Source organism: Lolium rigidum, chromosome 3 (assembly GCF_022539505.1).
Source record: "Lolium rigidum isolate FL_2022 chromosome 3, APGP_CSIRO_Lrig_0.1, whole genome shotgun sequence".
Classification (NCBI taxonomy): Eukaryota; Viridiplantae; Streptophyta; class Magnoliopsida; order Poales; family Poaceae; genus Lolium; species Lolium rigidum.
The window spans coordinates 86,485,009-86,495,307 of NC_061510.1; the positions used below are offsets into that span (position 1 = coordinate 86,485,009).

General features: G+C 46.4%; 1 protein-coding gene across 2 annotated transcripts; it reads right to left on the reverse strand.

The window, feature by feature from the left end:
- Positions 1–814: 814 nt before the first annotated feature.
- On the reverse strand, positions 815–8,640 carry LOC124701898 (filament-like plant protein 4). 2 transcript variants are annotated; one of them, XM_047233999.1, is made up of 6 exons: positions 8,531–8,640; positions 5,426–5,523; positions 4,940–5,135; positions 2,356–4,699; positions 2,214–2,274; positions 815–1,572 (listed from the first exon to the last, which is right to left on the reverse strand). In XM_047233999.1, exons 2-6 carry the CDS (start codon positions 5,507–5,509, stop codon positions 1,147–1,149), a joined length of 3,111 nt encoding a protein of 1,036 aa, XP_047089955.1. In that variant the 5' UTR covers positions 5,510–5,523; positions 8,531–8,640; the 3' UTR covers positions 815–1,146. The 2 variants fall into 2 exon arrangements, with proteins under 2 accessions (XP_047089955.1, XP_047089954.1); XM_047233998.1 differs by lacking the exon at positions 8,531–8,640 and adding an exon at positions 6,406–6,430.
- Between the last annotated feature and the right edge of the window lie 1,659 nt (positions 8,641–10,299).

Here is a 10,299-nt window from a genome sequence, read left to right on the forward strand (position 1 = left end):
TGGCGGGGCTGTAGTCGGGGGTCGGGGACGCCGCGACATAGGCCGGAGCCGTTCAACGGCCGGTACCGCCCAGCTAGACCCTCCTTCTCCACCATCTTCACACGCAGACGCTCCTATGACCGTGGCCGCCCCGGCCCACGAGCTACAGGAGGAGCGGCATGGACGAGCTCGTCGAGCAGCAGTGAAGTGGCATTCCGTAGCCCGTGCCGACGCACATCTGAATCGCTGCGTGCAGGTGCTCCCGACTCGACCAGCGCCGCCCTCATCTCCATGCCCGCCCTGCTACACCGCCGTGGAGTATGCGCGCCGCCACAACCAGGGCTTTTGCCTGCTGGGCGCCTCGGCACGAGTGTGATCGCCTTGTCGGTGAGTAAGCAGGAAATCAGCAGCCGTTGTGGAGGTGGCATCCAGTGGCATCCCGCAGCGACGATAGCGAGGTCAGATGGGAGGAGGGGTGGAAGCGGAGGGGAACAAAACCTTATCCTCTTTGTCATTTTTTCACTTTAGCCCAATTTTTTACATTATTGAAAATTATCTCGGCAAACTATTAATGGGACTGGCATATGGGGTCCACCAGTTGCTATGTTGGCAAATATGACTCCTCTACGGCGAGGAGAACACTACGTCGTATTTAGTGACCATACATGTTGTATTTTTAAGGTCGGTGACCCGCTTTCCAACTTCCAGTACAGTGGTTGCATTTTATTCAAAAGATAAACTCAATGACAGCCTTCTAATAAATGCATGTTAACTTAACTGTACACCAAGGCTGTTTGCGGCACCAGCGAGATACAAAGGTTACTTCACACGAGAATGAAACACAAACCAACAACAACGCTCTTCATGCAAGTAAGCACATTTACAGTGAGGTTTTAGTGAGGTTTCGGACAAACAACAACCCAGAAAAAACTCTAGCGGAACATACCACTGACTGCTAACACTCTCACACACAACCTGGTCATAACCGCTCGACTGCAAGATAAGTATTACTCCAGTAACTGAACCACTCAAGGCACCACCTCAAATAATACACAAGCAGGTTCGCCGAGCAGCTTCTATAGAAACTTGTGACCTGCATTGATCCGTCATTCATTTGCCACAAAGAATCAACAAGCCAACACAGAATCTTGCAAGCCCGCCTAATGTTCACTCTTTGCCCTTGGTGAAGAACCGGCTGAAGCCCCGGTTTTGTTTGTCAGGCAACTGGTTAGCAATCGAGGAAGAAGATGAAGATCTCGATCTGTGCTTCGGACGCTTGGAACTGTTCGTTGAGACAAAAGGACTTCCCTCCACATCAGAAGGGGTCATGTGTGTCTTGTATCCGTTGAGGGGAGATACGTTCCCTGACTCAAGCATTTCCTGATATGCATCAAGCTGACCTGATGGTTTCTGGGTATGCTCACCTTCGGTTGTTACTGCAACGTCCTGCAAGAAGTCTTCCATTCGTTGCCGGGTTGGTGAGGAACCTATCGACTCTGCTGGAGGACGCATAGCTTGCAGTTGGCGACCAAGAATCAACATGGTCTCCTGGCACTCTGCAAGCTTTTCTGCTGCAGCCGCTATTTCTACCTCCTGCCATCAAGTTAAAGAACAGTGTTATAAGTCTTCAATTCCCAGAAATCGCAAGATTTCAGAATACAAATTTATAACCTATATTCTCAAGTATAAATGAGCCTATAATCTATATTCAACACTTGCTGCTTGATTCTGAGTAGGATATGATTTAATGCTACTATGACTTTCGTACCTCGAATTCTACAACAGTATTTATACATCATCAACAATGATGGCCAGAAGGCCAATCATGAACAGGCATAATCCGGCAGCGAAACAAACATCATAAGGCAATCGTTATATAGAAATATTGTGAATCCAAAACTCTACTCCCTCTGTCCGGAAATAAGTGTACTTCCAGCTTTTGTTCTAAGTCAAACCTTTTTGATCAAATTTGAAGGAAAAAGTAGCAACATTTATGACACTAAATTAGTATCACTAGATCGGTCTTGAAATGTAGTTTCATAATATAGCAATTTGATGTCATATATGTTAATACTTTTTTTATAATAATGTTGGTCAAATTTAAAAAGTCTGACTTACGACAAATGCAAAAAAATACACTTATTTCCAGATGGAGGGAGGATGCTAAACTGACACATTTTGTTGCGTTTTTAAGAAGGAAAGTGCTAGTATTTATTAGTTATCATTAGTAGTACCTGGCTCGTTTTGGTATCTTCAACCTCGTCCACATGCATTGAACTCTGCTCATTCTCATATCTTCATATTAAAAAGTCAAAATGAGAAGAAACCAAGCAGAGGCATATATACTAACTATTAATAAGAAGACCTCAGTTTTACCTTTCCATCTTCTCTTCGAGATCTTTGTATCTGGCTAAGTCATCCTGATGACTCTGTCTTTCATCACTGAGTTCAGCTGTTAAAATCTCTATTTTGGACTGCAACACTTCTATTTCGCTTTCTAACTGATTTTTCCTTGATTCAAGCGACTTGTAGGATTCAACCATACATTTCAATTGTGTCTCAGCCAAGCTGTTTGAATTCTCACTGGCAGACAACTTGGATGTAAGCTCTTCCAGATTTTTCTCCATCTCACTAAACTTACACTTTGTATCTTCTATCATTTTGCTGCACCTCGCTAATTCTACCTCCAGATTCATCTTCTCGGATTTAAGTTGCTCGTAGTCATCCGGGGAACACATCTTCACATCGAATCCGGCATCACTAGGACCCACCATCTCAGGATCAGAAGATGAGTGAGGAATAAGTGGGCAAGGGCCACAAATGTTATCTTTCAGTGGTACAAGCTGCACTTTGTTTTCAAGTAGTGCCACTTTGTCAACATAATCCAAATTGTTACTGTCTGTTTCCTTGGTGCTGTCTCTCAACATTGTGAACTTGATCTCACTAGTTTCTGACAAGATACAAGAGAGTGCCATAATGATGTCATTTACGACATCTTCGTTTGACATAACTTTCTCAACCAGTGCAGAGAAGTGCTGTATTTTCTCGCATAGCCCATCATAATCAGAAGGCATCCCTTGGTTCTTAGACATTTCTTGATCAAGTGACTTCACAAAGTCCTGAATCTTCAAGACGGCCTCTAAAAATTCTTGATCCATGGCATGTTTACTCCCAATGCTCAACCTCTTGCCTTGGTTCACTAATGATTCACTGTCAGCAACATCAACCATGTTGGTTGTATTCATAGAATCTGCCTCTTCTTCAATATCCTTCAGAATATTTCTGATACTGCTTAGTACCTTCCCAACATTGTTCTTAGGTGATTCAGAGTCCAGCAAGGAAGATATTCTGGACTGCAATTTCAAGAGTGGAGAACCCTCAGACAGCTGCTGTTTACTAGATGGAGTTCCTGGTGATGGTAAAGCTGACTGCAAATCTTTAACACCATTACTCTCAGTAAGACCAGACATAGCAGCCTCAGCATTGTTTATTTTCATTTTGTCAACAGTATTGCCATGGCAGTTAGTTTCAGAAGGCAAACAAGCTAATCTCTCCATCTCTAGGAAGTCATCCATCATTTCCAACTGGTTGGAACCTTCAGTGACACTGCTCTTAGCTACTTTGTCTTTCTTGATGTGGGAGAGCTCAGATACCAGAGCATTGGCCCAAGACTCAGTACAACTGCCTTCATCATCAACACCATCTTCGGACATGGATGTCATGCTAGGTGGATTACTTCCATTTTGGCTATGTACACCATCAAAGTGGATATCCATGTTTGGACTCTTACGTTGGTTACCATTCACCATTTGAACTTCCAAGCTGCGTAGCTTGCCTGCTATCTTAGCGTACATGCTTCTTGAAGTTTGTAGCTCACTGTTCCGTTTTGTCAATGCCTCTTTGACCATCTTAGTTTCTTCTTCCATAGTTAACAAACGTGCAGTCAGAAACTCATTCTCTTTCTGCATGTGCTGTAGGTTATCAAAACCATAATCAGGAACTGGAGACATAGGGGACATAGGACGATGAAAGCTATTAGAATTCTTTGCCGGGGATCGTCGCAATCTGCTGTCTCCATAATCTCTGCCCATTCCCAGGCTCTCCACTTCCATTTTCATCTGAGCTAATGCAGCGGGGCCTGGTAACTTTTTCCGAACAAGACCACGCAATCTTTGGCATTCAGCTTCCAGTTTTGTTATTTTCTTAACATCCTCCAGGTGCTGCTTAGTTGCTACATCAGCTGAGCGCACACTCATGTTCTTTTCTTCATTGCGGATTTCAAGCTCTTTGGAGACAACATGCACTTCATACTTCAGCGAATTTATTTCCCTTTCACCTGACTGAATCGTGCTTTTCAAGACTTCAATTTCAGCTTCTGCCTGAGCCTTTTCCTCATCAATTTTCATCAATAAATCTGCCCGCTCTTGGAGTGATCTTGAGAGTGCATCATTCTCGGCACCAGCCCTGATGAGCTCATGATCAAATTCAATCAACTTTTCTTCCAACTCGGCCTTTATCTTCTCCCACTGTTTGGTTTTCGCGAAGACTACATCATGTAGCTTCTGCTCGCCTTCTTCCTTCACAGTTCTTACTTGCTTCATGCATTCTTTTAGAGCACCATCCAGATGGGCACCTCTTTCCTCAGCTGCTAGCTTAGACAACGTAACAGTTTCAAGCTGAACTTTCAGTGCTGAGGCTTCCGCTTCAGCTTTCTCCCAACCTAACATTAGCAAAATAATCTCATAAAGAAGATATTTACAATAGTGATTCATAAACCAAAATGTATCTTGTGGGAGCACATAATGAGATCAACAAGAAAAATAATTCTGTCTATTAGACTAAACCAAACACCCACTGCTGTAAGGTTTGTAGGAAAATGAGGAAGGTCAGCTATAGAGAGTAAATTCTTCTAGCCAGACACCCCCAAAAAAGAAAATGAGTATAGAGATCTTCTGCGCACCTGATACAGCTTCTTCAGCAACTTTAGCATGCTGTTTCACAAGGGCATCTTTGGTAGTGATCTCAGATTGCAATGCAGACACTTCCTCATTCAAGTTCTTCACCTTTTCATCTAATACTTTCACTTCTTGTTCACATTCAGTAAGATGTGCATATGTTTCAGGTGAAATTTGCACAAATTTCGGAACTTTATCATCCTGCACAATAGAAGGTAATTTTAGAAGGAAGCAAACATTGTCATAGAGGTTTGAAACACAGCATACATTTATTTAGGGAAAGCAACTAGCTAAAGGAACTGGCTGCGACGGTAGCAAGCACAATCACTAGGTAATGAATAGATGCAACCTTAAACAGTTGGTTAAAACAGAAGAGTATCTCTGACATTGCAATTAGGAACTGTTTGCTTTAGCATTGTCAATCAGGAAGTTAGAAAAAAGAGTACTAGAGACATCACTGGTATTTAAACACATCTAAATAGAAAACAAACCTGTTCTGCTTGATTCTGCAAAACATCTGCGTTTGAGGATTTGTCAGATGATTTCTTCTTCCAAGGCCAGCTACGTCGGTCCATTTCACGCAAGGTATCTGATCACATAAGAGGTTAATGTTTGTCAGCAACCTAACGCAAGAAATTGCACATACATATCCTGCATATACAAGCGCACTGCTCAAAAGTAACTGAGATTAAGTTTGTATTGTCACCAACTGCAACAATAAAACAAAGATAAAGCTAGATATACGTTACATGCAAAGTATCGGTCAAAAGTGCAAACAGAAGTAAAAAAAAAAATCATTCCACGCAAAAGGTTCTTTTTTTCGCGAAAACGCAAAAGCCTTGCGTTTCGATGCATTACACATCCATACAAATATTCATTATTGGCGGTGTTGGCAAGAACCAAATTTGCACGTAAGTCATACAGCAAATTAGCTGCTGGTGGGCAGCTGTTTTGACTCCGACCATTGTCGATATACGAAAGACACAATTTATAATATGCTCCTGTTTCCAGGAATCTGTTGACCGGCCAGCACATGTATCCAGACTCCAAAACCGTAAGGTTTTGTCGTATCACGACTAATTAAAGCTATAGAGGAAAGTGGAACTGATGAGGCAAGGAACTCCAAAATCGTATGGTTTTTTAGTATTGTTACAATCGAAGCTATAGAGGAAAGTTGAATTGATGGGACAAGCCAAACTCCAAAATGCAAGCCAATCTTTAAGAAGCTAGCGAACACATAAAAACAGCACACTGTATCTGATAAAATATGTTTATATATGTGACAACCAAACCAAATTCAAGAAAACATCTCTCCGCATCCTGCATGTGTAAGCATTTGTGCGATCATGTAGGTCAAGAGACCTGAAATGTAACGTAAGCTATCCTGTCGCCAACCGCGAAGACCTTTCACAAAGGAAATAAAAGAAGGAAATATCTGCGATGCAGTGGAGTATGCGCCAGACAAACGAACCAGTATGCATAATTAGCGTGAATTGTTTTCTGTTTTCTTGTGCGCGCATCCATAATTCAAACTGCTGCTAGCAAGTACCCCCAACCCGCAGAAGAGGACATAGGCATACAGTGGCTGGTGGTTGGGCAAAGTATTGTACACGGTTGAGATCCAATCATTCCACACCCATATATAGGTATGCACTCAATAATGCAATCAGGCAGTCATGTAGATCGGGTGGAGGTACGTACATAAACCCCGGCGTACCTCAAGGTTCCAGCATCATACATTCCATCTGGCAAGATCCAAAACCAGAAGCTTGTGTCACAATGCACACACCTAGCATGTAGTAGGATAGAGAGTAGGACCATGGACAACGAGGATGAGGGCTAGTAGGCCAAAAGAATTTCCATGGACAACGAGGAGGAGGGCTAGTATGCCAAAAAAAATTCCATGCCCTCCAAGGCGCACGCGGTTACGGTGCCCCCCACCCGAGAGGCCAAGTTGTGGGGGGAAAGCAGCAGCAGCAGCAGCAAGAGCCGATCCGATCACCGTCATGCCAGGGCATTGACGCGGGCGGGGCAAGTAAGAGTCGTGTCACGTACTCAACACTCATGACTCAGCCTGTGGCTGGCTGTGCTCACCTAACTGGGCTTAATTAAGGCAGGCAAGCAGGCAGCAGTATCTCCATCTCTATGCATGGACCATGGCGCGCGGCCGGGCGCCCAGGCTGGAGGTTGACGCGGACGCGGCAAGGGCAGCGCAGCTGAGCTCGGTCTCGGCGAGCGCGGCAGTTATGGGCGGGCGCATGGCGGCCACCTAAGACGCCCGCGGCAGTAATGGCCGGCGTCGAATGTTTATTTAAGCCCATGCGGACGGACCGACGGACGGACGAGATGACCGGACACCTACTCGCCGCGCGCGTCGGGGCAGAAGAGTCCATCGGTGAAGAAGATGCCGCTGGTACAGGCAGGCAACAGCGCCGCATTCAGGAGCAAGGTCAAGGGAGGGTGGGTTTTTGGCTGTAGTAATAAAGACGGCGCGCGTGAGCCGGAGTAAAAGCCCGGAGCTACTACTACCCCGAGCACGATACCGCCATTAATGGCGGCGAATGCTCCGTCGGTTGATTGGGTTCTACTACTTCTATTCAATCCCTTCCTTGCATGCTCTAGTAATACTCCTATTTTTACCACCTCCTTTTACTAATCTTGCAAGTACTAGTACGAGTACTATCTATGGATAGTACCGGTAGAAAACACACGTTGTTTCAAGTATCAATCATGCTACACCCCCCGGGAGGAAAGGAAGTCGCCGCCGTACTCGCTGCTGGAGAGGCGGCTTTCACGCGCAAAATCCGTACCGCGTGGAGCGGGTTTCGTAGCTTCGTTTTCATTCACTCACTCATGCCATCATGGAATGGAATGGAATAGAACATTTCGGGGATGAAATCATGGAGGTGGACAAAACGTGACGACGGTAAAGCTGGAACAGGGCTGCCGGCCACGAACGACATGGATGGAGGCTGATCTGATGGCGCGAGCGGGAACAGTTCGTGACGAGCCGACGACGCTGTGTGAGTGATTTCACTGCGACTGCTACTAGTGGTATGGTATGGTATGGTGTGGTGTGCGATTCATCCACAAGAGACAAGGAGACACGAGCCGGGAAGTCCGGGAGGGCCGAAAACAAGCGGTCCAGCGGAACGAAAATGTCAAGGGACTGTGTCACCTTCCAGAAAAATATTCTCGGTTAAACAGTGAAAATTCAGAGAGCGCGGCGCAGGTTGAACGAAGGAGGCTCAAAATGGGGGGAAGTTTTTTGAACGAGCGCTGTTCGACCTATCGAAGAGAAACCATCCCAAAAATTCGCAGAAGGAGCTTCTGATGTGGGGATTTTTTTGTGTGAATGAGCGCTATTCGAAGTCTGTAAAAAAACCATCGAAATATTTCGCATAACCAGCGTCTGCTGTGGGGAATTTTTATTTTTGAACAAACGCTATTCGAACTGTTGAAGAAAAGCTCAAAAAACACAGCAGAAATCCTACACACATTGCAGGAGCACCAAGCGCAATCGGGCATAGCAACATCCAAAAACAGAGAAATATTACGCAAAAGCACACGAGACGAGAGAGGGGAGGGGGACTTACGGGAGGCGAGAGCTCGCGCCGAGGAGGTCGTCCGCGGAATGCAGATCCGGCGGGGTCGTCGGCGCCGGAGCCCGCCTTAATCCGACCGGCAACTGGATCTGACGCGCGGCTCCGATCGGCGCGCCGGGGGAGTGTCGGTGGGCTGCTGCTGCTGCTGCGGCTGCGGCGATGCGGTCTTCGCTTGCAGCGCACACTTCCAATCAATCACCGCGCTTTAGCGGACTGGATGCCCCCTCACCTCACCTCACTCCCCCCTCCTCCTCCTTTTACCCTCGCCCTCCTCCCTTTTTGCTGCCCCAACTTTTGCCCCTTTGGAATCGCACCTCCGGCTACTGCAGCTAGCACGAGCGGCGAGCGCGTAGCTTGTAGCGTGCTCGGTGCGCGTGCTCGCTGGTCCGGTAATGCAGCTCGGCTCCCGGCTCGGGCCTGTCAATGGAGAGTGGTGGCTGTGTGGGGGAGAGGGAGGTGCGGGCGCTTTTTGTTATGGGGCGCTGCTGCTGCTGCTGCTGCCGGTAGGTGGGCTAAGGGCCTGTTTGGTGTGGCTTTTTGCTTGGGCATTGTAGCCACCAAAAGCTACCTAAATAGGTGCTTTTTTGGCTTTTGGATTTTGGAGCCAAAAACAAAGATCCTATTCTTTTGGCTTCCAAAATCCAAAAGCCAAAAAAGCACCTATTTAGGTGCTTTTGGTGGCTTTTGCCAAAGCCAAAAGCCAAAAAAAGCCACACCAAACAGGCCCTAAAAAGCTGAGGAGGAGGAGAGGGAGGAAAGTGGCGAGGCGAGTGGGGAAAAGCCGAGAGAGTGATGTGCTGTGCAGCGCTGCCTCTGCGTGGGAGGGGAGAAGAAGATGGAGCGGGTGACGGCAGCGGAGAATTACACGTCAACTCGTTTACATCCTGCATCAGGCTGGTGCCAATGCATCACCCCACTATAGTCTCGCCACGTCAGTTTTTCCCTCACTCTCACTCCACTCTCACCTCACTCTCACCCCACGGTGCCAGTGCACGGGCTATAGTGTCAGCTCTCACTTCTCTCTCCTCCCTACCGCCTTCCTACCGCCTCCCTATCGCCCCCACTAGCACCGCTATCGCCTCCCTCTCGCCCCGCTCTCGCCTCCAACGCGGGCTATAGGCGGGCGGTACCGCGCCCTAACACCGGGCGTCCGCGCCACCGCCCGACGCTACCGTCTCGCCTCGCTCCCGCCTCTCCCCACCCCGCGCCGGGCGATAGCGCCCCCACTCCCGCCCCCAATGGCACCAGCCTTAGTAGCAACGAAATGGTATACTGCTATGAATAAACTTGCCGAAGAATTGTTATTTTCTGGTAGAAGCGATGACGCCAACAATGTATTCTTCCGGCTCTTTCACATGAGTACTCTACTAGAAGATCTCAATGTGTCACGTACTCCAGTATCTAAGATAAATGAGGGACCTCAGTCAATAATATCATTAAATATCAAAGATTTTCTAGAAAGCATTAGTAGTTCAAAATATTTGTAGAGACATTAGAGATGATCATCATTACAATCCCTTCTTAATAAGTGGCGACGATAGCCATTTCAAAATTCAAATTACCTCTTGCCACAATTTTCTGTTTATTGCAAACTGTAGGAAGCATTCAACAATACTATCCATGAACCATGACTCTATTTACTGGATGCCCTTGACTTGCTCAGTTTAGTTTTGAGCACCGAATTCATCGCCAACTAATATGAAATGTATCACAAAAATTATACGACTATATTTTCACTGTGAATTTCATTGTACACTGTT